General features: G+C 42.4%; 1 protein-coding gene across 1 annotated transcript in view; it reads right to left on the bottom strand.

The window, feature by feature from the left end:
* Positions 1 to 25,536, bottom strand: part of Hivep1 (human immunodeficiency virus type I enhancer binding protein 1) — a 130,217-nt gene that overhangs the window by 30,180 nt on the left and 74,501 nt on the right. The window contains exon 4 of the mRNA XM_029468595.1: positions 5 to 1,819. Coding sequence (XP_029324455.1) covers positions 5 to 1,819 — 1,815 coding nt within the window. The remainder of the gene's footprint in view (positions 1 to 4; positions 1,820 to 25,536) is intronic.

The raw sequence follows: 25,536 nt of genomic DNA, 5'->3' as shown, positions 1-25,536 counted from the left end.
GCATGTGCTGTTCCACTGTGAGAATCTGGCTTCCCTTCTGACTGACTCACATCCCCTTTCTGATGGCACGACTCATCCATCTCTAGGGATGACACACTGGCTGAATGTGACAGTATGCTTGCAACATGAAGGTCCCTCGGGCTCTGTGGACTAGGAAGTTCAGGATTGGGATTGGCCACCTGAAGACAGTCAGTTTTCAAGGGGGGCATGCTTACTGGATGGACCACAACCTTTGGTAACTCTGTCNGGGCTTGTGACTCTGAAGGTCTGTCCTGTGAAGAGAAGCCANGGACCACATGATCTGAATTGCTTGGTATCAATTTGGGTAAAGCTTCAGGATTCGATACCGTCTTCATTGTTTGCACAGGTTGCAGGTCCTTGACACATGGGTTGTTCTGTCTCCNATCTGCAAGCCCCTCTTCATCGCTCTCCCCACTGTCTTCAATGNCCGAATGGACACTAAGTGCTTTGGGGCACTCTTGGGATAAGAACAACCCCCCAGCCTCTGGTTGTAAGACAAGGCCCAGTTTGATGGTGTGTGCATGGGATTTCTTGTGCTTATACAGATTACTTTTAGTCTTAAATGAAAACCCACAAGTCACACAGGGGTAGGGCCGCTCTCCAGTGTGGGAGCGGATGTGCTTTAAAAGCACGCTGGGCTTTGCACATGCTCTATTGCAGTACTCACAGATATATTTGCCTTGTTTTTTTGGCTTCTGATCTCGAAGAAGGAGACTGCACATTTGNTCTACACTTTGACTGACAACAGAAGCAACATGGGTTGAGCTGTAAATTGGCCCNGGGGGCGACTGTGTGGAACTGGCAGGGCTTACTGACAAAGGTGACACAGAATCCATTTGCTGGTGTGGAGGAGTGACCTGAGTTCTAGTGGAGGGAGAAGTGAGACCTACAGTGGATGTCATTGCTGTATTATAGATCGGCTCAAGTTTAGTGCTCTCAAGGGTGTGCAGGTTTGTCAGTGAGCCTGTGAAGCCCAGGTGCCCCGGAAGCTGCTGATTCTGTTGGCTAAGTTTGGGAACAAGGTGATCCTGTGAGCTGTACAGGTGAGAAACACACTGAGCTGCCACTTGTTCACTCTTCTGAGTGGAGGCCACATGTACTGGGTACGAGGTACACGGAGGACACGGCGATTCNACAACCAGTTCTGGGGACNTAGCATTTGGNGCATCCAGGGAGCTGTTCTTTAATTTAGAAGGGGATCTTACAGTTTTATTTGGTCTCAGTTTTTCTGTCTTAATTGCACAAGATGAGCCCTTTTGTGACAAGGTGCTNAGTTCTGGCTCCATTGCTTTCAGTAAGACATCGAACGCGGTACTTGTATAGGAGGGGGGCGTGGCGCTACAGCAAGGAGAGCTACATTCACTATTGTCAGTCCTGGCTTTAGTGGACGAGGAGCTGGAGTCCTGCTGCCCATCAAGGCCACTGAGCCTGGCTGGGTCTGAACCCTCCGANCTCCATCTCCGCAGTTCTGACCGGTGGTGAGGAGATGAGGCTTTCTTTGGGGAGACCGAGTCTCCAGATTCTGAGGATTCAGCAGTCATCCCTGGTGTTTCTCCATTTTGCTTGGTAAATTGCCTCCCCTGTTTAGCAGGGACACAGTTGTGTTTCTTATGAGACTCTGCTACGCTTGGGAGGACACTGAACGGTGGCTCTTCTGGGTTTTGCTTGTGTTTTGTCTGAAGAGGACTCCTCAGGGGGGATTTTGGTATTTTTTTCAGGTGATTCTCAGCAACAATCTTTTTTCGTTTCACACCTTTAAGAGACTCAGAAGTTCCTTTAACGCCAGCCTCTAAGACTTCTGTTAAGACAAAAAAGAAAATCAGTTGGTAAAATTGTACATGTGCCATGATTGTTTAAAAACTAAGATTAGTATCAAAAGGGTGAGAAGCCTCCTTTAACAAAGCTGTTTCTTGACACTATGGACATTTTAAGAAGACTCGCAATCAAGTCCATAGAAACACTAATATAGATATCACGCCAAGCTTTTCTAGAACACTCTGTTCCTGTCTGGAGGAACCCAGGTCATGGAATTACATCTTTCACAAGTGGGCAATCCTCCCATCATTGCTCATCCAACCACAGACTCTACTGACACCACACTCTGAGAGAGGCTGCCCAAGCAAAGAAGAAAACTCCACCTTCCTATAGGGTAACTGACTACTGCACTCATAACCCTTTACTGATGGCTCCCAAGCCTCTGGACAAAGGATGCTGCTATTTGTATGAGGAAAAACGCTCCCATGTAGTAATAAATATAGGAGTGAATATACTTCTCCTGGTCATGATATACTGGACAGTGGGATCAGGAAGTGTTGTGACCACAGAGATTACACCAATGAACAGAAAGTTACAAAAATAAAGAAATACTCATTTCTGGTTTCTCGCCCAAAACATGAAGAAGTCCTAAGATTGTCATAGCTCTTGGTTTAATAAAAAACACCAATGTAATAGAACAAAAATATCCACTACAAATGCTTCTTTGCATTAATGGTGACTAGGAAGTCAAGTAGACCTAGAAAGCTAGACAGGCGAGAAGAAACCACTACGGTGAAGAAAACACTGACCTCATTTTTAGCTTCTTTAGAAGTAAATCAGTTTAAATGTCAAGAACTAGTCACAACTTCTCTAAACCATTATGCATTTAAGCAATGACTACTTGCCATTATTCTGTCTGTTTTTGATTTGTTGGATCCTTGAACATATAAACAAAAGTCGTTCCTCCATATATTCCTTATTTTAGAAAAGCCAAATATTTTAATTCATTGCTTTCCCATGGCTGTTACAATGTACATATTTGAAATTCATACTGGAACAAAACATTACACTGTAATAACTACTTTGCTCTGAGGATGATGAAAATTTACATAAAATGTTTTATTCCTGTAGTGACATGCACGTCCGAGCTCTTATAGATACCCTCAGTAAAAAGAAGATACTGACTCACTCCACTGGATACCTTTCCTCTCCAAGGGCAGGATGGGAAGGCAGGGGAGTGGCTCAAGCACTGCAGTGAAGCATCTCAGAAGTGCCAGCTCTTTCCTACAGAGCAGTGCTGAGCAAGCCTTTTGTATCTTCTAGTCACTCTTTTATGAGGTGACATCTTCCTCACTGGTTTCTCCTCAAGACACACATAACTTGTTCCTGTGTCATGACTTGCTCATGTTCTCTTTGAGCTATCAGACAAGGGTATCAAACTGAGAATCAATCAGTGGTCACCCTAAGCTGGCAGATTCCCCACCCACTTTCCAAAAGCCAGGTGGTGAGCTGTCACAAAGAGCAAACCATTAGGTGACAAAGGCAACTCTAAGGCAAGAATGGGAAGCCGTCTGGGGGCGTGGCCTGTGGACCAATCTTACTATTTCACAGAACTTGCAGAAGAAGCTGTTTTTACATTGTTTATATATATTTTTAAAGCAGGTCTTGCTGTGTAGCCCAGGCGGTCCTGAACTTGGGATCCTACTGCCTCTGCCTCCTGAGTGCTGGGATTACTGATTTAAGCAGCATGATAGACTCTTTCATATTGTTGTTTTAATTAAATGGTGCCCATCATTACAAAGAATCAACCCGTAGCTGAAATACTCAAACTTATGTTGTTTTAAATTAAAGTAATACAACTTTTGGCTTTTCCAGAAAAGGAAAGCTGGCTGTAAAGTGCAGGAGTCTCTAATCTTAGCCCCCAGGAGGAACTACGTGCTTGAGGCCATCTTGGACCACAAGGAACTACGTGCTTGAGGCCATCTTGGACCACACACTGAGATTGCCTCAAGAGAATGAGAAAATAAAGAGAATTTCTAAATATTCCTCTTTTACTTATGATATTTCTGAAAAAAAAAAAAACTATAGTTAAGGATTAGAAAAATGTTTTGAGCAACATGTTCCAATTTCAATAGGACCTGACTTTCTGTCACTTGCCATTGCATTTCATACATGTCGGTTACATTTGTAAATGTCTACTGTCAATTCTTGGTGTGTAGCTTTAATTTTAGTACACGGTATAGTGTGTGTGTGTGTGCACCTGTGTCGTGTGCCTATGATTGTGTGCACATTTGCATAATATGCTGATGTGTTGAGTACATCTGCCTATGTATGTGTGGAGGTGCACCTGTGTTGTATGCCTCTGTGTGTGTACTTGTGTTGTACATCTATGTATATGGATATGTATAGTACCCCTGTGTGTTATGTGTCTATGTGTGTGGGTATGTCCATAGGTACAATCTGAAGACCAGAGTTCGAGGAGATTGTGTCTTCCTCTATTGCTTTTCAGTATAATTTTTAAGGCAACGTTTTTCACTGAACCTAGATCTTGTCATTTGCACTATATCAGCTAGCTGACAAATCTCCAGGCCCCTCCTTTCGCTGCCCTTCAGAACTGGTACTGCAGGCATGTACCACCATGCCTGGCTTTTCTGAGGATGCTGGGGACTGAAATCAGGTTCTCATGCTCACAGAGCAAGCACTGTATCCACAGAGCCATCTTTCCAACCACTCTTTTCTTAATTTATTGTATTTATTTTATGTATGTATATATGTATGTATGTATGCATGCATGCATATATATCCATCTGTGTGTGTGACAGTCTATATGTCATGAAGCATGCAGAGTTCAGAGGACAACTTATGGAACTGTTTCCCTCTATGATGTGTGTATCACATAAATCTCCTCCCACTGCCACTCCACCCCCATTTTACCTCATTTCATTCTCTTAAGTTCGAACTCTTGTTAATAATATTTATGACATTAACTTTGGTGTTCATGGTCACACTTGGTTTCTGCCATATTGATTTCTATCTTTCATGTTCTCCCTGTCTTTCTCTGGCTGAGAATATGGAAGCGCAGTCCAGTCACTCAAGGACACATGCCAGGCCTTTTTGAAGTTGCACCACCCATTCCTTCTTGATTCTGCTGGATCTCTATGGGAGGTGCTCGGGAGGGGACCAGATGATGGTGCTATGCAGAGGGGGACTTGAAGCTTCTTCCAGGGCTGTGTCAGACTGAAAAGCTGTCTGCGGTTCTAGTAGTGATAGCAGTACTCTTAACAGAGGCAGAGCACAAGGCTTAAGAGTGGTTTTCCAGAAGTTCTACAAAGGTTTCCTGACTTTATATGGGAGCACTGAGCTAGTTTGAGAGGGGAGGGGGGCCCTTTACTTGGCAACCACAGAAGCTCACTTCCCCATGCATGTGTGGGACCACAGCTGAACAGTGAGGACCAGTCATTCTCAGCAGGAAGATGGCCAGGCTAATGATGGCAGTGCAGTTAACAAAACACTACAGAACCGTTTAAAATAATTACTACAATGGCACAGCAAGCTGAAAATTGTGATACATGAAGTATACAAGCACATTCTTTTCTGTCCCTAGAGAGAGGTCTAGGCTAAGAGGCAGATATCTGGGAATGCACAGTGAGGGCTGTTTTTGTAAAGGTAAACAAGTGACCAGCCAAAGAAAACATGCTATGGAGAGGAAAAGAGGCCTGATGTCAGAGGCCTGGGTAATTGCTAGACTTAAGGCTAAGCTAGGAGTGGGAATCAACAAGGTAGGACCTGGAAAGATACAACGACACCCATGACAGTGAAGAACCTGGGCACTCCTGTGACCCAGGGTGTTAAACACACACAATGGCATTAAGGAGAGCGACCAGGCTTGTGGCATGGGAATGGGGAGGATGGGCTCAGGTCTGAAAGCATGGTCAGTGGGACCCAGGGGCCAAATCCACCTCAGCCATGGGGCTAGTGTGGGGAGGAGGGCTGAGCTCAGGGCCCAGCTAAGCTGGATCTCTCCCTGGGAAGCTGGACACGAAGGGCAAAGCCCAGATATTACTAACAGAGAAGAAGGGAGATTTCTCAGGGTGAGAGGCTGAGTGTGTGTGCAGACAGGAAGCTATCCTCAGTACAGAGGAGAAGACTGAAGCCACAATACAGAAAACTAGGCAATCAAACGCATAACAAAGAGGATGTATAATCAGGAAGCTAGGGAGGACCAAGACAACTGACCATTGGGGATGAAGACATGGCAGGGACAGCTTGCTTCACGTAGGTGACACATCTCTGACTTAGTCCTGGGCAGGGAGCAGAAGGAAGCACTTTCAAGTCAGGGAGGTTTCATGAACGTGGTGTGCAGAAAACGCGTTTAAAACACACATGGGGAACAGCATGCAAACCAGGCTGCACACAGACCAGCAGAGCGAGCGGAAGGCACAGTGGGAAAGGTATTCTGCCAGCAGCTGATCCTCAGTCCTGAATATAAAGCAGGAAAGGTGGGGATTTGCACAGTAGGCACAGGAAGCCACAACACTTCACTGCCAAGCTCTTCCTTCCCTCCAGGAAGATGATCAAGAAATATTAACCAGGAATATATGATCAAGTAATGGTAACGTGGTGGCGGCTGCTTAAATCTCACCCATCTTTCCAACCTCTTATCTACTTCATTCTTACACCACTTAAAGAAGACTAAACTATCAGCCTAAAATGTTGTATTGAGAAGCAATTCAGCACTCACCAGCAAAGCTAAAGCAGATAACAGAGATGTGGCCCTGTTAGGAAGGTGCTGAGCATGCAAACATGCAGTCTGGATCCCCAGAAGCCACACTCAAGAAAAAAGAAGAGAGGAGGAGAGGAGGCAAGAGGAACACAGGGGAGGGGAGGGGAGGGGAGGGGAAAGTGTGACAGTTCATGTCTGTGATCTTAGCACCAGGGGAAGTCAAGACAGGAGGACTCCTGGGCTAGTTGGCTAGCCTTGCAGAATCATGAGCTCCAGGCTTGGAGTGTGAAAAAAAACCTGTCTCAGAAAACAAGAATAACCCAGGAAGAAACCAGTGTCAGTGCCTGCCCCCAGTACATACACGCAATGCACACACATGAATATATACGTGCATCTACAGCACACCATACATACGAAGGCAAAACAAAGACTTAATCCGAAAAAATGAATACAAACTTCCTTGTCAGGAGACCTGTACTGAAATGCTGAGCCTGTTAACCTGAATCTAAGCTTATATATGAGCTCTGGAAGTGTAACAGGGAAGGAATCCTAAGATGGCTGGCATTGCTGCTCTGCTTTGAAGTCCACCACCTTAAAGATGCTCTCATGAAGCTGTGTTTTGCACATAGCCATGTGGGAAGCAAAACAATGGCCAGCAAAATGTGACCTCTCTGATACCTGAAACAAGTGCGCAGGTTTCTTTCAGTGCTGGAGAGGCTATGCTGGCCTGATGATGTCACGGACTTTGGAATGAGGAAATTACCCTGAATTACAGTGAGATCCTTTCAAACTTCACAGCAGAGTCTCTGGCTAACCAGCAGTCAGGTAAGAGACTAGGCTAAAAGATGCGACCTGCCCCTACTGGCTACAAAGCTACAGGCTTCAGGGTATGCCAGAGAGCAAGAGCCCAGGGTAGACATAGATGCAGAGTGTCCTCAGACTCAGGGGCCCAGAGTCCTGACCCCAAGGCAATTGTGCTCAGAGGTGGAACTTTGGAGAGTTAGCTGGACTGATCGTGAGGACTCAGACTTCTTCAGGGAATTGACCAACTAATGGGTTCATAATCAGACTGCAATACTGTGGAACAGGTCTTCACAAAGAGAAGTCCCCGGCCTTTCTGTTCCTCTGTGGCAGGTTGTCAGGAGGTGAACAGTCTATCCAAGATTCTCTGTTTTGCCTCCTGTTCAAAGTCATGGAGCTGGGTCACCAAGAAACTGGGCCTGGAAAAACCCTTCCCTTCCTTTAACGACAGTCTCAGGTATGTTGTTACAGCAAGCAAAGCTGACTCAGACAGCAGGTGCTTAGCATATGCAAACTGCTGGGTTCAACCTGCTGTACCAAAATAAAGAAGAAATACAGATGAGAGAATGACTGGAGAAAAGAAACACTGATCCAATGGTTGCACTGCCCTTGAGAGTCTAGCCACAATACCCAATGCTGCCAATACGCTAAGCGAGCAGGGACCCATTATTCCCACTACCTCTAGAAAGAAACAGCCCCTGACACCTTGATGGAGCCCACACTCTCATTCATAGAATGGCAGGGCAGTGAGCATGGTCAGGAGTATAGCTCAATGTCAAAGTGAATGCTCACAATTCAGGGCACTGGATTCAATGCCCTGCATCACACACATTAATATAATTAATAATAATAACCTTAGTAAATGAAAATAAAAGTGAATTGTCTGGAGCAATAAAAGCAGACTGTATCTGCTAAGGTCAAACTAGACTCATAAAAAGTTAAATGAGCACACCATGTCTTCTAGCTGCAACAAAATTCAACTAGAAATAAATAATGGGAGATAGATGGAAAATCCCCAGCTGTATGGAAATTAAGCAATACAATTCTAACTAGCTAAAGAGGAAAAAGAAGTCACCAGGGAAACAAGGAAAATCAAAACAGAACTTGAAAACTGGGAAACTGTGATGAATTCATGCCAATGTACACCACAATGCCACACCACACACAATGCCATGCCTGGCTACAATGTCAGTCACCAGGACACAGAGACCTCTCAGTGCAAGACCAGGACAAGAGGACCTCTACCAGAACCACTGCTGTTCTTAACCATTTCCTGAGAGCAACCAGCTTGTGCAACAAGCCAGACGTGGATGGTAAGGATGCACAGTATTTTGTGGGGACAGTCATTTAAAAAGATGCAATGAAATGACCAAAAGTCTTGAGTGCTACCTCCTTACCATATTTACAAACAGCAATCTTTCTATTTATACCATGGCTGGTAGAAAATATACGGGAAAATTTATTTACAACAGAAACCTAAACTCTGATAAAAGTAAATTTTATACCAAGTAGTAGAAACATGCAGACAATACAACAGACTTGAGGAATGATGGACCCAGAACATGGGAAGTGGGGTAGGCGTGAGGGCTGCAGTATGCGCAAGCTCAGACAAAGCAGTCTCAAAAGAGCCAGGAGGGGGTTGGCACATCACACCTCTGGCAAGAGTTAATACTGGGAAGGTGCCAGCTCAGTTCTTTTAAATTTTCTGTATTTTACAAAATTTTAAGGAAAAAAATCCTCAGTTTTAAAATATGACAAACCATAGTGTTTATTCAGGAAAATAAACTCTATTAGACGGCAAAGTTCTGCAAGGAACGGTAAGGACAAAGTCAGTGCTGTGACATAGTGACTAAAACAGGACCACCCTCCCCACTCCCACCCCTGCCCCGCCCAAGATCAGATCACTGGTGAGACGGAAACTTATAAAGGTTTAATATGTTATAAAGCCGAGTTCAAAACCTTAGGAAAAGGATGGTACCATTTCCAATATGAGATTCTGATCTCATATACAAGATGATAAAATAAATATAGGTTATAAGCAAAGAGTGTATAAAATAAGCTCAAAGGTTCAATATAAAAATAAAACCAGAGAGACAGCTAGAAAACCACAGGTAAACTCTTAGCTTATCTTATGCTGGAATATAATAAGTTTCTATTTAAAAAAAAATACCTAATAAAAAATTTAAAAAAAAAGAAAGGTGATTTAAATACATTAAAACTAAAGTCTCTAGGCATATAAATATATGTAAATATACACAAAGTAAAAAAAAATAAATAAATTGAAAGCAGATGAAAGGTTGATACACTAATGCATACACAATTTTTATGTGGTCTTACTGGTAACAGAAAATTAACTAATCCAGACCTGCTCCTAGAACACACACTATCTATCAGCCTGTAGCTAATGAAACACTAGAAAGATAAAGAAGTTACCAAATCAAGATCCATGAGGGATTAGAGATCCTCAGATTAAAACACCAGTGTCCTTGCCCCCAGGACAGGCAGGCATATTCAGAAGGGGAGCTTAGGCTATGGGGTCCCTGCTGTCTAAACAAAGCAGAAAGCAGCAGCAGACTAGGGTATTTTCCACGTGGTGCACACAGTAAAGTCCCCAGTGTTCTCCTAGGTAGGAGCTTCGGGGCCCTGTCTGGGACTGAGGATGCACTAGATGGAAACCAAGCTCTGCATTCCCTGCAGTTCACTTTTCATGGCTCCCAAAGTCATAAACCTGAAACTATTAAGATCATATTAGATTGCTATTTGCCTAGAAGCCTGGAAGAAAATTAAAATCTCTGAAGGAAGATTGCAACTAAGCCTTCAAAATACTTCTGTAGTTTTCAAATAAAATATCCAGCACCAGTTCAAAGATAGCCGGCTACCTAAGAAGAGAACTGGGCATGAGAGCCACTGCCCTAAATGCAGTGACGTGAGCCAGTGCACCAGACCACGTCAAGACTCGGTTTATGTTGCTGGGGAGTACTGAGGGTCTAGAGGATACTACAAGGGCTAACATTGACACTGTAGATGGAAAAGGCAAACAGAACCCAGCAGGCTTCGACCTACTCAACTCATTTAAGAACTGGGAAAGAGACCATACTGAAGGACACTGAAGGACATGTGAGAAGACAAAGGATGTCAGGATGCTAAGGCGGTTATGAAAAAAGGAAGAAACCACCCAAAATTCTCTGGGGATCTCTGACAGTACAGGGATGAACAATGGGCATCCTTTGTGAGACAAGACAGAGAAACTCTGGGAACCAAACACATAAACTTACAGATTTAAAAGCACTGGATGAAACACAAGAAAGATAAAGAATTTCAGCCCCTGTGTTCATCAGTGGAAAACGGCAAAAGTCAAAGATAAAATTTTTGGTGAGAAAAGCATATTGATAATTTTGAAAATCCAGATTGCTTTCAAAGGATCAACAGTTCTGACATATGATATCACAAAGTGCCCTAGAGGAAATTAACTCCCATGCTAGGTTCCCACTTCCCAACCCAGAGAGACTTCTCCAGGTGAAGTGATGTAGATACCACCTGAAAGATGACACTTTATAGAATTTGTCACAACAAACACATATCAATAGAGAAACTCAACACAGCATATTGTAATAGGTAAATTCAACATAGTAGACATGGACAGAAAAAGTCAACACAATAGTCACTAATAGAGAAATTTAACAGACACATATCAACAGTCACCAATGGAGGAATTTAACACAACAGATAATACAGTAACAGAGAAATTCAATATACTAGGCACACACTAACAGAGAAATTCAACATTCTTCTTTAAGATAAAGCAAAGTTCCAGAGAGAAAACTCACATGAAGCAAAACCAACAGGAAAAAAACAAAGCAAAACAAAACAAAACAAAACTCATGGTGGACCTGCCAAGATGCCACAACTATGCTACAAAGTGAATGTAAAAGTCCTCCAAAGGCTCACGGGTGAAGGCTCTGTTCCCACCTTGGCACTGGGTGGCGGTATAGACTCTTAGGACCTAAGTCTTAGGTCTGTGGGGACTGCGGCCCTCAGCTTCTTAGCTGTCACTGAGAAAGCAGCCTCCTCTGCTCCACACAACCACCATGGTGTGCCTCACTAAGGCTCGGAACCATTTGAGCCAACTTCCTTCTCTTCGTGTTTATTAGTTATGGCATTCTCTCTTATGGGCAACTTATACAACCTGCATGAAACTTAACCATGCACAGTACAAGAGTGGGTCAGTCAAAAGTGAATGAGTGAGTGGATACGCCCAGAGACAAGGAGAGAGGCAGGCTCAGAAGCTGTGCCTGTGTTAACATCTCACTCTCCTGTTACTCACCGTATCCCTAAATGCTGTACCCTAACAATGCACTGCTTACTGCTCTCTCCGGCTACCTTTTAAAGATATTACACAGAGGAGAGGAGGCACACTTAGTGTTAATTCTAATCCTTTTCATAAGCACCACAGAGAGAGTTACACAGGTTACACAGAGAACCCTTAACACAGGTTCTCTGACTGCTACAGCAGAGCTAGCTAAGCAGGTAAGAGAACATCAACCACAACTGATACCAGGTGCTATGACATAACTCTATCTTCTATTCTTCTAACATGCTCTAATTTTGAATAATGACTCATGCAAAATAGAAATTTAACAACAGGTAAAGCTGATTGGTGGCACACGCCTTTTTAACACCAGTACTTTGGAGGCAGAGGCTGGTGAACCTCTGTGAGTTTGAGGCCAGTCTGATCTATATAGCAAGTTCCAAGCCAGCCTGGGCTAGATAGTGAGACTCTTTCTCAAAAGAAAAAAAAAAAAAAGAATAAATAAATGAAGTAGAAAGGGGGGCTAGAGAGATGATTCCGGGGTTAAGAGCATGCCTTTCTCCGCTGAGCTTATCTGTCAGGTGGTTCACATGCAGCTGTGTTTCTAGAAGATCCGATGCCTTCTTCAGAAACCCATGAAGACCCACCCCACACAGCATACAGAAGCACGACTTAAAAGGAAACAGTAAGAAGTTTAAGCCAAAATATCCTGATGTATTTTTTCAGGTTCATAAAATGCAGTTATATAGGAGGCCCACTCTACCTTTGATTAAAACACAAACTGTACAAATAAAGTTGTATCTCCCTGTTTTGTTTGGCCTGCTTTCAGGAGAAAGATTCAAAGACCTTAGTGATGTCTTAAGAAAGTCCAAAGCTGTCTACATATTAAGTTTACATTCGTTGGTTCCAGGCTTCTCTCACATTGGCTGACATGAGATGATCATTTTTCTAAGCAGTATGTGCTCAGGACCACTCTCAGTGACACTCGGGAAGCCTCTAAGTCAGAGTCCTTGGTAGCCTGACATCTACCATGGCAGGGGATATGTCTACCAATGTGACAAATACTAAAGATTGTTTGATCCCTAACTTTCAGTGGTTTACCAGCATTATGCTGGTCCTTAGTGACAAGTTATAAACTGTATATAACACTGTCTACTACAAAGGTGGAAAACTGGAAATTCCTGCAGACTTGTTTCTGACAGTGTTAAACTGTCAGAAATCTAGAATCTTCACTTCAGGGTTTCACACCCACCAGGATAAAAAGATGTTGATATTGTAATATTAAATACAACAAGAAAAGTCTCATTCTTTATGATTAAAAAAAATCTTGAGGACAGAGCAATTTGCAGCTGTCCACAGACTATCACAATGAAGGTTTTTGTTACTAGGACAAACAGCAATGATTTGTATGCATCACTGTGTCAGATAATTGAAGACCCTAAAGGAGATAGCTTCCTTCAGATAAGCAACCTGAGACCTAAAAGCAATAGTGTACATTGCTTGCAAGCCCTGCCTGTTAGGAAAAGGACTTCGTCTTCTCCCACTCCCCATCCATCCTTCTTGACTCTTTCACTGACGAAGAACTCCTATCCACAGATGCCTGTGGGCACTATGATGGGCAAAGTCAAACTGGAAGAACTACAGGGGTAGTTCCATGGCAGGGGTAGGGTGGGAGGGGGCCACAAGGAGAGGGGTGCAGAACAATGATACAAAGCCCTCAGTTCACCTTGTGGAGCTCTGTCATGACTGGAGAAGGAGAACAATGATACAAAGCCCTCGGGTCACCTTGTGGAGCTCTGTCATGACTGGAGAAGGTCTGGTAAGCAGTTCCAAAGCAACCAAGCATGTGCTCAGTGGGGGGCCTGAGAGGCTGTGCACCCCAAGCTAACACTGCCACATCCCTCTTAAGTTTAGATGGGGGACAGACTTAAACAATTTGCAAGTGTCAAATGACTTTTGTGACAGTACCTTGTTAAAGGACTCTCTTTGTTGGTGGTTGATGTTCATTTCTTCTACTGACCATTATACTAATGAAGACATGGAAAATCAGGGCAATAAGGGACTAACTCAGTGAGGAGTTCTGGGGCTGGGGGGGCAACCACACTAGATGATCTAGATGCTATAATATAGACTAGCTTCTTCCCTGCATCCCCAGGTCCCCTCTCGCCTATTCTGGTCTCCCACCCAACCACACCTGATGCTTCCCAATCTTTCCCTGAATGAAATCACTTCATTTCAGAGCCTTGGTGGCCAGGTAAAAATTCCATGTTATCCTTCCAATATGCTACCTTTTTTCTGCACAGTAGAGCCTGTGGGATGCTCGGGAGAGCAGGGTCAGGGAGAGCACCCTGGAGTGTTTGGGAAAGTCCTTTACTTCCAAAGGATCTTGCTATGTGCATTTCTCAAGTTTACGTTCTGCACCTCTAGTTACTCATTTGACTCCAGTCCCTCGCTCCCTTCATTTCTAGTCTCAATTCCTTCCCCTGGGATTGTCTTCCTCACAGATCTACACTGGGCTGTTTTTGTCGTTGTTATCTTTTTTTAAATAATTTTTTTAAGATTTATTTATTTAGACTTATTTATTTATTATTTGTAAGTACACTGTAGCTGTCTTCAGACACATTTTCTTCTCTCTCTGGCACTGCTTGCTCTTGCCCATAGATTTATTTATTATATGTAAGTACACTGTAGCTGTCTTCAGACACATTTTCTTCTCTCTCTGGCACTGCTTGCTCTTGCCCATAGATTTATTTATTATATGTAAGTACACTGTAGCTGTCTTCAGACACATTTTCTTCTCTCTCTGGCACTGCTTGCTCTTGCCCATAGATTTATTTATTATATGTAAGTACACTGTAGCTGTCTTCAGACACCCCAGAAGAGGGCATCAGATCTCTCATTATGGATGGCTGTGAGCCACCATGTGGTTACTGGGATTTGAACTCAGGACCTTCAGAAGAGCAGTCAGTGCTCTTAACTGCTGAGCCATCTCTCCAGCCCATTGTTGTCATTTTTTAAGGAGACACAAGAGCAGGTCCCTTTGGAAGGAACCAGGGTCTGAGCTTGCTTTTGTATTACCTACTTTTGCAAAGGCAGAGCAAAGGCTAGGCAGACAAACAGCAGCACACAATCTCTTTGAGTTGCTCTGTAACGTGTATTTAAAAAACACTCCAGCGAGTGACATTAAGTCAACTGACTAAGGACAAAGCACAGTACCTGTCACTGGTCCAAGAACCCAGTGGGAATGAATGTGAGACCTGCTACTCTCTGTAGCCCTCAGAGATGCTGTCAGTGCAGCTCAGGACACACATCCTTATCTTAAATGTTCTTGTCAAAAATGAAGCTATAGCAATAAATACATGTGTAACAGAAGCTAAGACAAATAGGATTTTCAACCATTTTCATTTCTATACAATCGGAATACTTCTGCTAAGCAAACATGAGAGCACTATGTCATAACGTAATTGGTACTGACTTGTCTCATGCTAAACAAAGTTACTATGCAATTTATAACCAACGGCACTTGGCTGAAGGAGACATACCGCAAACTGTGCAAACTGCATCTTTTAATGAATTACACGTCATGAAATTAACATCATGTTAGCTGCCTAAATCTCTCATTTACTTACCAGTGTGAAATAGTCAGTAGCACCCTTAGAAAAGGGTGAGAGGATGGAGTTAGGCGCACTGGCTGCTCTCCTAGAGGACCTGTTGGATCCCTAGAACCTACATGGCAGTTCACAACTGTTTGTAACTCTAGTTCCAGGGAATACAATATCCTCTTCTGATTTCTGATTTCTGCAGGCACTACAGGCATGTTGTGCACCCACACACATGCATGCAAAATACCCCACACACAAAATTAAGAATTAAAAGAAAGAAAGCACCTAAGGGCCTTTTACCTCCTATATTTTACACAGCCCAGGGTTTTGTGTTCTAACACAGTGAGGACAGAGGGGTTAAAGACACTTATTTTATACTGAAGTGCCAAGAACGCTTTGTCCCTTCTACCACGAGGCTCACCTGCACTGGTAATATCAAGTCTGTCACTTTCAAGTCAAAAACTATTGACAGAATTCACATATGATACTTTCAGAAATCTGGCTCAGGTAAACTAAGAGTAATATTACTGTAACCCAAGATTACTGCATTGTATTTTATACAGGAGGACAGATCCTGAGCCTGATTTTCCAATTGAAAATCTTTGCAGGACACATGTAAGTTATCTGGATAATGCACATGAGAAGTCTGTGTGCAGTGTACATGAGAAGTCTGTGTGCAGGGCACATGGGAAGACTGTAGCCACCTGCTGCTGTTGTCCTGGGGCAGTTTGTTGGGCAGTCTCCCAGACTTCTGCACCAAGGAATGAACGGCTCTTCAGCAGTGCGGTGTCTTCATGCAGGAAGGCCTGGGTATAAGCCTGAGGGCTCCCTTCGGTTCAGACTTGTGCCTTTCTTTGAAGCGTTCAAACACTTAGACAAAGAATGCTGATACAAAAATCAACATTTCTTAAAATGAAGGAACTAGCAACTTTATAAGGAAACATGGTTGATTTGTAGTATTTAATATTATGAGAGTAGGATTTATAAACTTATTTTATTCTTTTATCTGAATTTGTTAACATTTAGTAACATATTTTGAGTAAATAGTCTTACTTCACATTCATCTTTCCCTTTTGTACCCCAACTCCTCCCAGAGAGCCCCTCTTCAAAACCTGCAATACCTTTCATTTTTTTATCATATTCTTTAAAATTTCTAAAATATTGTAACAATAAAAATGAGTATTATAAAAGTTGTTTGATATAAAACATCAATTGAACAGCCTTATGTAGATGTTCGTTTACAGCAATACTAAAAGTACATATGTTTTCCTCAATATATATTTTAAATGACTCCAAAAATATTAACTGTATGATATTTTTAAAATATATCACTATTAGATTTTTAATGAACATAAATAGATAAAAGTCTTTTTGTTTGTTTTGTTTTTAGTAGAGCTTAAAATCTTGGCTCTTATTGTGGTACAAACACAAAATGAGAATAGTTTTTGGACATTGGAGTTCATTGTAATAAGGCTGTACTTGAATGTCCCTCACATCACCAAAGGATTTTACCTCTATAGTAGATAAGCTAAGAGTTGACAGTTCTGCTGCACCAAGGAATGAATTGTAGGCACGATTTTTGGATACAGATTTCCTGCTACAGTCAAAGCTATTTGATTTGAGTGATTGTCGTCATTCTCAGCCAGCAGGGAACAGGTTACATTCATTTAAGAAATGATGTCTGTATTAAGATGGTCTATCCATGAAGTCATTCAACAACTGTTTCAATGAACAATGGTTCTACTTGGAGGGTGGCACAGACGTTAGGTGAGGGTAAGATTCTGGTTCATTGGCTGTGATGATTTTAAAAAAGCATTCATCTTAGAATAGGAGTAACTTATGAAGTCCTCTTCTTCAAAATTGATACAATAATTATAAATATCAAAGCCTTCAGTCTCACTCTTTGCTGTTCTCTTATAAGCCACCTCCCAAATTAACTGTTTACATTTCTTTTGGCTGTGTAAATAATTTTCAAATATGTAAGCTGTTCTGAAAACCATAGTACAGTATAAAAACATCACATAAACAGTCCTTCTAATAGAGAGGCTGAGATAGGAGATGCATGATTTCAAGACCATTATGTGGCACACAGCAAGACACTGTCACGTACAAACAAGCAGAGAGTGTATATGGATTGTACAATATTGGACCTATTTCTTCCATTACCAAACTAGAGAGACCACGGGATGACAGCCAACAAATTTCTAATTCCTCATATTTTTGAATTTCAATGGATTAGGATATGTTGGTAATATTAATTTTCATATTAAGAGATATTAAGGAAAGTTGTTACTTCCTGCTAATTTTCTTATTAGAGGTGGAATTACATTTGTGTGGGTTTGTTGAAAGATTACTTTCTTGCTTCTTCTAGGATGTAGTTTCATTCTTTGTGTTGGTATTTTCCATCTATTATCCTTTGTAGGGCTGGATTTGTGGAAAGATATTGTGTACATTTGGTTTTGTCATGGAATATCTTGTTTTCCCTGTTTATGGTAATTAAGAGTTTTGTTGGGTACAGTAGCCTGGGCTGGCACTTATGTTCTCTCAGGGTCTGTATGACAACTGCCCAGGATCTTCAAGCTTTCATAGTCTCTGGTGAGAAGTCAGGTGTAATTCTGATAGGTCTGCCTTTATATGTTACTTGACCTTTTTCTCTTACTGCTTTTAAAATTCTTTGTTTGGTGCATTTGGTGTTTGGATTATTATGTGACAGGAGGAATTTCTTTTCTGGTCCAATCTATTTGGAGTTCTGTAGGCTTCTTGTATGGTCATGGGCATCTCTTTCTTTAGCTTAGGGAAGTTTTCTTCTATAATTTTGTTGAAGATATTTACTGGTCCTTTAAGTTGGGAATTTTCGCTCTCTTCTATACCTATTATCCTTAGGTTTCCATTTCTCATTGTGTCCTGGATTTCCTGGATGTTTTGGGTTAGGAGCTTTTTCCATATTGCATTTTCTTTGACTGTTGTGTCAATGTTTTCTATGGCATCTTCTGCACCTGAGATTCTTTCTTCTTTCTCTTGCATTCTGTTGGTGATGCTTGCATCTATGACTCCTGACCTCTTTCCTAGGTTTTCTAACTCCAGGCTTGTTTCCCTTTGTGATTTCTTTATTGTTTCTAGTTCCATTTTCAGATCCTAGATGGTTTTGTTCCTTTCCTTCGCCTGTTTAATTGTGTTTTGTTGTAACTCTTTAAGGGATTTTTGTGTTTCCTCTCTAAGGGCTTCTAGCTGTTTACCTGTGTTCTCCTGTATTTCTTTAAGGGAGTTATTTATGTCCTTTCTAATGTCCTCTATCCTCATCATGAGACATGATTTTAGATCTGAATCTTGCTTTCTGGTGTGTTGGGGATGTCCATGATTTGCTATGGTGGGAGAATTGGGTTCTGATGATGCTGAGTAACTTTGGTTTCTGTTGCTTATGTTCTTACATTTATTTGCCTCCCATCATCTCGCTATCTCTAGTGCTACCTGCCCTGGCTATATCTGACTAGAGCCTATCCTTATTGCGATCCTGGTTGTGTCAGAACTCCTCTGAGTCAAGCTGTCTCTATGATCCTGTGATTCTGGGATCCTAGGATCCTGAGATCCTTGGTGTGTCCAAGCTCCTGGAAGTCAAGATGCCTTTAGGACCTTGAGATCCTGGTGTGACCAAGCTCCTGGGGATCCTGTGATCCTCTGATCCTGGGTGTGTTAGAGCACCTGGGAGTGGAGCTGCCTCTCGGTGTTGTGGGGCTGGCTGCAGAGCTTGCGCTCATGGTCTGCTCAGGGCACTGGCCAAGATAAGTGGATTTATAAACTCTACTTAAAGTAAATTCTCATTAAATGTGCTCACCAAAATTCATTTTTCCTAATACCACAACTTTTCAGTTGAATACAGATAGATGTGTGCGAGTTTCCATACAAGACTGATATTGAAAACCAGGCCCATCCTTTTAAAGAACTTGGATCCCAGGTATTTGTCTAAATCATTACCCTAGTGTTTCTTCTATGGACATGAATATTCGCTATGTAAACTGTTAAAGATGCTCCAATTTTCAAACCCAAATGAGTTTTTCAAGTGTTTTTACTGTATATACTTTCTGTAGAATGTTTTAAAAAAGCATTTTTATCTTACCATGAAGTATATTAACATTGCGTTTTAATTTAATGATATTTTAATTTAATGATATCTGCCCAACGTTTCCATTCTGCCACCCAAATTGCTATCCTCCATGAGGACTGTCCTTCTTGCTGATAATGTTCTAATTATCTTCATTATTATACTCAGCACAATATTTTTAGGAGAATGCCCTTAAAATTAAAGCAGTAAAGCACACTCTAGTCCAGATTAGCCATCACCTTTAAAAATGAGTTTAGAAAACAATTTGAAAATCAAGTCACCAATTTTTTTTACTACCTAGAAATTCCTTTATATTATAAATGTCTTAAAACAAAACATAACATTTGGGTGTGGGTAAGAAAGTCTAGTTTTCTTCCTTCCACTCCACCTGGGGTCCAGGATCTAGTGACCTGCTTCCTGCCTGGCTGTCCTCCTGTCACTCCCTTCTGAGGTACACAACCTTGGCTCCAGCTCCCTGGTAACTGAAGGATAGTCTGGGGTCAACCAACCCGGAGCAGTCTGCATGCTACTTGGTTACTCCCTCCATTCTCTGTCTTGTTCACTCACACAAACCGCTCACCCCTGCCAGCCTTATTTCTTGCTCACATACAGAAAGATGGTTTATGGATGTTCTTTTTTAAAACAAAAACCTCTGGCAACTAGAATACAGTGTGTCAGAAGGAAAGCAGCCCTGCTGGGAAGAACTGGACATAGGATAACCCCCACAGGATTTGTTGAGAGAGAGTAATATGCAGAAAAGATGCAAACTGACCTAAGAAAACCCACTTTTGTCTGTACCCAAGTCGGAAGCTGAAGCTTAACTTCTGTTTCTTTGTTTGTTGTGAGCCTGTGTGCTGTGAGCCACACAGCAGAAGTGTGGAACTACACATTGACCATTTGAAGCACTCAGGGAACATCTGTGAAGTCTGTCTGTCCTCTCCTTTCACCTCTGTGTGCATGCATACTGCAGGTTCAGTTCAGGTCATCAGGCTTGTGTCCTGGGTCTGCAACCACGTGTACCTGCTGAGCCACTTCACTGGCCAACACACAACCTATTCAGTCACCATTTTATTGAACCCAAGTGAATAAGGAAAAGTAAAACCATAGCAATAATGCAAAGAGCAAAAAATAGAACCTTGATTATTCCCAACTAATAGGACAAAACCATACCAATGTACAGACTTTCAGAATAAGGAAATATTCAGGTTGATGATTAGATAAAAATCTATCTATAGAATTACCTGGCATTTTATCTTCAGACAAGAACTAAAAAGTATTTTTTAGTAAAACAGAATTAAATAAATATGCCAATTAATTTAAAAATTTGGGGGGAGGGGCTGGGGATACAGCTCAGTAATACACTTACCTGTCATATCTGAGGCTCAGATTATATTCCCCAGTATCAAAATAATAAAAAAATAAATTTAATGAAGGGGGCAAAACTAAGTACAGAAAGCCCTCCCAACCCCCAGCATGTACACGTAAGATCTTTATGAAGAAAGTGGAAGATATTACCAGCAACAAAATCCCCCAAGCCATCCCCATCTATATGAGCAGGGGTCAATCTATGAATACGGCTCATTTACCTCTCCTAATCCAAAAAAGAAAAAATCCAAATAATTTATTCCTACAGAATATTAAAATGTAAATAGTTGTGAAAAAAAATTTCTAGTGTCAAACACTGAAAACCAAAGGGTCCCACTACAGTTCAGAGCCCATGTACATGTCAGTATCAACACATACAGACAAGGAAGAGAGAAAAATCTAATGAACCCAGTTATATAATGCAATTTAAGAGACACAAAAGACAGAAATTTCCATAGTGGTCTCACGGACTATAACACATGCATTTATACCCCCCTGTTTAGTACAGCACTTTTAGAACAGCTATGGAAGTGTGGGAGTTTTGAGCAACTGGTAAATGGCTGAAGAAAATTTGAACAGGAAAATGTAGTATACACAGAGTGAAATACTATTCAACCATAAAGAGAATAAAATCCCATATCTGGCATAACCTCAACAGAATAGGGGGTCATTATGCTAAGTGACATAAGTCAGGGATAGAAAGTCCTGCAAGTCAAATGTGAAACCTGACCAGTACACCTCATGGTCACCCAGTGAGACATGAGCACGGTTACACACGCTGGAGGACAGAAAGGAAGGATGGGACAGGGCCAGCCAGTGTATGAACTACAGTGGTCAGGTGCCAGAAGGTGTGGTGTGCTAGCCTACATAGTAAGGCAGCTACTGGTAACAATGTGCCTTTGCCCAATTTACTTAAATCTTACACATATTATCAAAACACAAGCTACTCCAACAATGTGCTACCTAGGAAACAAATTCAAGCATTTTTTTTTTTTAAATCTCAAAAAGCTCTTTAAGCTCTCACCTTCCTTACTCTCATCTCTAACCCCCCCCCAACACAGCCATGGACCGCCTCCCTCTTTCTACCTTCTTTCTCCCTACCTTCCTACAATAAAGCTCTAAAACCAGAAATAATAAAATAAAATCTCAAAAAATAATGAAAAGAAACAATATTGGCAATGACTATTCACTTCAGAAAATAAATTGGAAGACTATATTAAAACAATTAAACATATTTGAAATATTTTTACATTTATTTAGTGTGTGGTGTAGGGGGTGTGCTCCCCAGTGCATGGGGGGAGGATGGGTGGGTCTGAGGTCAGCCTGTGGGAATCAGTTTTCTCCTTCTGCCACGTGGGTGGTGAAACTTGAACTCAGGTCATCAGGCTTGAAAAAAGTTCCTTTACCTGTTGAGTCAACTCACCAGAGTTGCTTACTGGTATTAAAACAAAAACAAAGACAAAACAAAACAAAACAAACACCCAAAAGCCAAAACTACAACCCTGGATAGTATTTTAAATCTGAATGTGGAAATCTCTTAGAAGAAAATGGGGACCAGGTTGTAAGATTATGGCAGAGAATTTGTCTTACTAGAAACAAACCCCCAAATGACAAAGCTGGCCATGGATGCAGGCAGAGGGTCGAAGCACGGGGGGGGGGGGGGGGGGGGGGGGGGGGGGGGGGGGAGATGCTGAGGAAGGGAAACCAAGTCAAGAATTCATGTGTATTCAAAGGCACTGTGAAAGTACACACGGCGCTGGCAAAATTCACAAGGAGGAAGACAAACTAACACTAGAATTAGACTTCTGGGGCCACCCAGTGTGGCCAGCGTACCCTGTTCCAAGCTCCTATCTAACTATAACCTAATTTAGTGAATAAAAAGCCCAACAGAACTTACTGCTGCAGCTGAACCACAACACAGTATTGACAGCCAATTGAACAGACTCCCAGCTCCCACACTCACGTCACAGGGCTCTGGGTACAGGGCAACCTGGAAATGGGTCTTTGCTCAAGTAAATTGAATGTGTTCAGTCTTCTGGTGTGTGTGTGTGTGTGTGTGTGTGTGTGTGTGTGTGTGTGTGTGCGTGTGTGTTTTAAGCTTAGTCATCAAAGAAATAAAACATGAAACAGTTTTACATCCACTCACTCACACTGGGAGCCTAGAAGCACTGGGAAGGATCACCTCCAGCCTGGATGTCACACCTGCAGTTACCAGGCTGTCCTAAAACTTCATAAAGGAACAATTACATGTCTACACTGCTGATGAATAGCATTGACCACTATTTTAAAACAAAGCATTAGACTGATTCAAGAAGCAGCATATGACCTGAACAGGCTGTGGTGACGCCTGCCTGTAACCCCACTAGGAGACCAGCAGGAGGGTCACAGCTTCCAGGTCAAGCTGGCCACATGGAAACCGATCTCCACAAGAGAGTATAGCACTATCACAAACACTTACACAAAGACACAGGCTACCCACTCGGAACTGATCTGTTTCTTCTGTTACTCACGTTCTAGTACCATGTTGGTAAGAACATTTTGTTTAAATGCTATCTGACAAATACTGTGAAGAACAGTACAAGTTAAGAATGAGCAAGCATAATTTATAGCTAACTTAAATGTTATGCTTAGAAATAATTCCCTTCTCACACAGTCACTGTTGTTCTGTGGTAGGCACATATTAAATACATTTAGTCTCTCTGGAATCTGCTTCACTGTCAGGTGGGAAGTAAGGAGCCAATTATGCCCTCCTCCAAATGATTAAAAAGAACAAGTGGACAACACCTAGGGAGGGGAACATGGACATTGAGGGATGGTGTGACCACCTCAGGTGCACAGCTACTTCCAAACTGTTTAAATTAAATCAATGTTGACTAGTGTTTATCTATAAGCAGATAAGATGCATAGAATAGGTACATTAGCATTATTCAGGTCCCTTCCTTATCCCACTGGCTTGTGACTGGCCAAATCAGGGTCTAAGCTGAACATTATTTAGTCTTCCTTTTTTTTGTTAAGTTGCTTTTTTAAAAAAGGTTTATTTATTTTCATGTTCACTGGTGTTTTGCCTGAATGTATGTCTGTGTGAGGTTGCCAGATCCCTGGGAATTCGAATTACAGACAGTTGCAAGATGCCATGTGGGTGCTGAGAATTGAAGCTGGGTCCTCTGAAAGAGCAGCCAGTGCTTTCTACCTCTGAACATCTCTCCAGCCCAATTTAAGTCGCTTCCTTATCCTACTGATTTATTACTATCAAAGTCAGGGTCTACATTGGACATATTTGCCTTCCTTAATACACTTTAAAAAAAAAACAAAAACCAACCAANCAAACAAACTGTACTCTGATGCATGGACAAGTTCTTTGTCGGGTTTGGTTTTGAAGGAGCCGCACTACGCAGCCCGCCGCTGAGCTTCAGTCACTCATCCGAACCATAAGCAGAGTGGTGTGAGAGAAGGGGTGGGGTGGGCCCAGGACCAGGTGAGAATCTGGCTCTTCCATGGCCAGGAGGAGAAATTGCTAGTTATCAGCATTTTAGGACCATTTACCAGAAAGTGTAAAACAAAAGGCCAAATCAAAATAAAATCAACAAAGCAAAAACAGCCTTGCTCATGTTAGAAGTTTCCAGACAGCCTGGCATCCTGATGCCACACCATCATTCAAAGCCAAGTAACTCCATTTCCTATGGCCTCCTTTCACAGAACAAGTGGGTTGTCTTCATGTAAAATAGGTAAGTCAACAAGAAAATAGCCATGAGACTTCAGCACTGCTCTTAGGCAAAGCCTTCTCCTCCTTGTGCCCAAGGAGAGGAGCTGCTGTTCTTACTTCCATGCTGAAGGAGCTGTTTGCTTTCACCTGCCAGGACTTCTGTGTAAAGAACTAAAGGCAGCAGCTACAGAGAGCAAACTGCACTCACTTGTTATTCACTCCAAGAGTTTGGCCCCAGCGCCCCCTGCCAACTAGAGCTGCTCAGTTATAGTTACTCCGAGGGAGGCTCCCTACCCAGCCTCTTCCCTCCGACCTCTGTGGCCTTTCCTCTGTGAGAACTTTTTGGCCAGGAGAAAAGCGGGGAACACATATGACATTAGTTCTGCATGGAGCAGCTCTTCCCACTCCTGGTTGTGAGCAGAGCTGGCTGCAACAATGTCTGAAGGGGCCTCAGTCCACTACATACCACAGTGTGGTCATAGCAAGGGGCCTGTCCTAAGTCCACTACATACCACAGTGTAGTCATAGCTAGGGGCCTGCCTGTCCTAAGTCCACTACATACCACAGTGTGGTCACGGCAAGGGGCCTGTTCTCAGTCTACTACATACCACAGTGTGGTCATGGAGCAAGGCTGGCCAGGTATCTTTCAAGGGGACAGCATGACTGTAGTAGTGTGTACACTTTCTTGTCTGGCTTTTCTCCAAGAATCATCAAGGGCCAGATTCCTACCTGAGTTCTCAGGGAGCAGCAATGGGGGAGGTTTAAGGCAGATACTAACTCTGCTACAATGCTACACACAAATAGACCCAAAGCTGCTACAAGGAACGGAGACTCAGAGATTAAGTCTTTTCTCTGAAATTGCCCAGTTAGTTATCAGTCTAGACTTAAATAGAATAAAAAGAGAAAAAGGGGAGAAAGAAAGAAAGAAAGAAAGAAAGAAAGAAAGAAAGAAAGAAAGAAAGAAAGAAAGAAAGAAAGAAAGAAAGAAAGGGAAGACGGGAAGGGAAGGGAAGACGGGAAGGGAAGGGAAGACGGAAGGGAAGGGAAGGGAAGGGAAGGGAAGGGAAGGGAAGGGAAGACGGAAGGGAAGGGAAGACGGAAGGGAAGGGAAGACGGAAGGGAAGGGAAGACGGAAGGGAAGGGAAGACGGAAGGGAAG

The sequence above is a fragment of the Mus caroli genome, chromosome 13, assembly GCF_900094665.2.
Source record: "Mus caroli chromosome 13, CAROLI_EIJ_v1.1, whole genome shotgun sequence".
Lineage (NCBI taxonomy): Eukaryota > Metazoa > Chordata > Mammalia > Rodentia > Muridae > Mus > Mus caroli.
The sequence above is the reverse complement of the archived record's forward strand: the minus strand, read 5'-3'. Positions and strand labels throughout refer to the sequence as shown.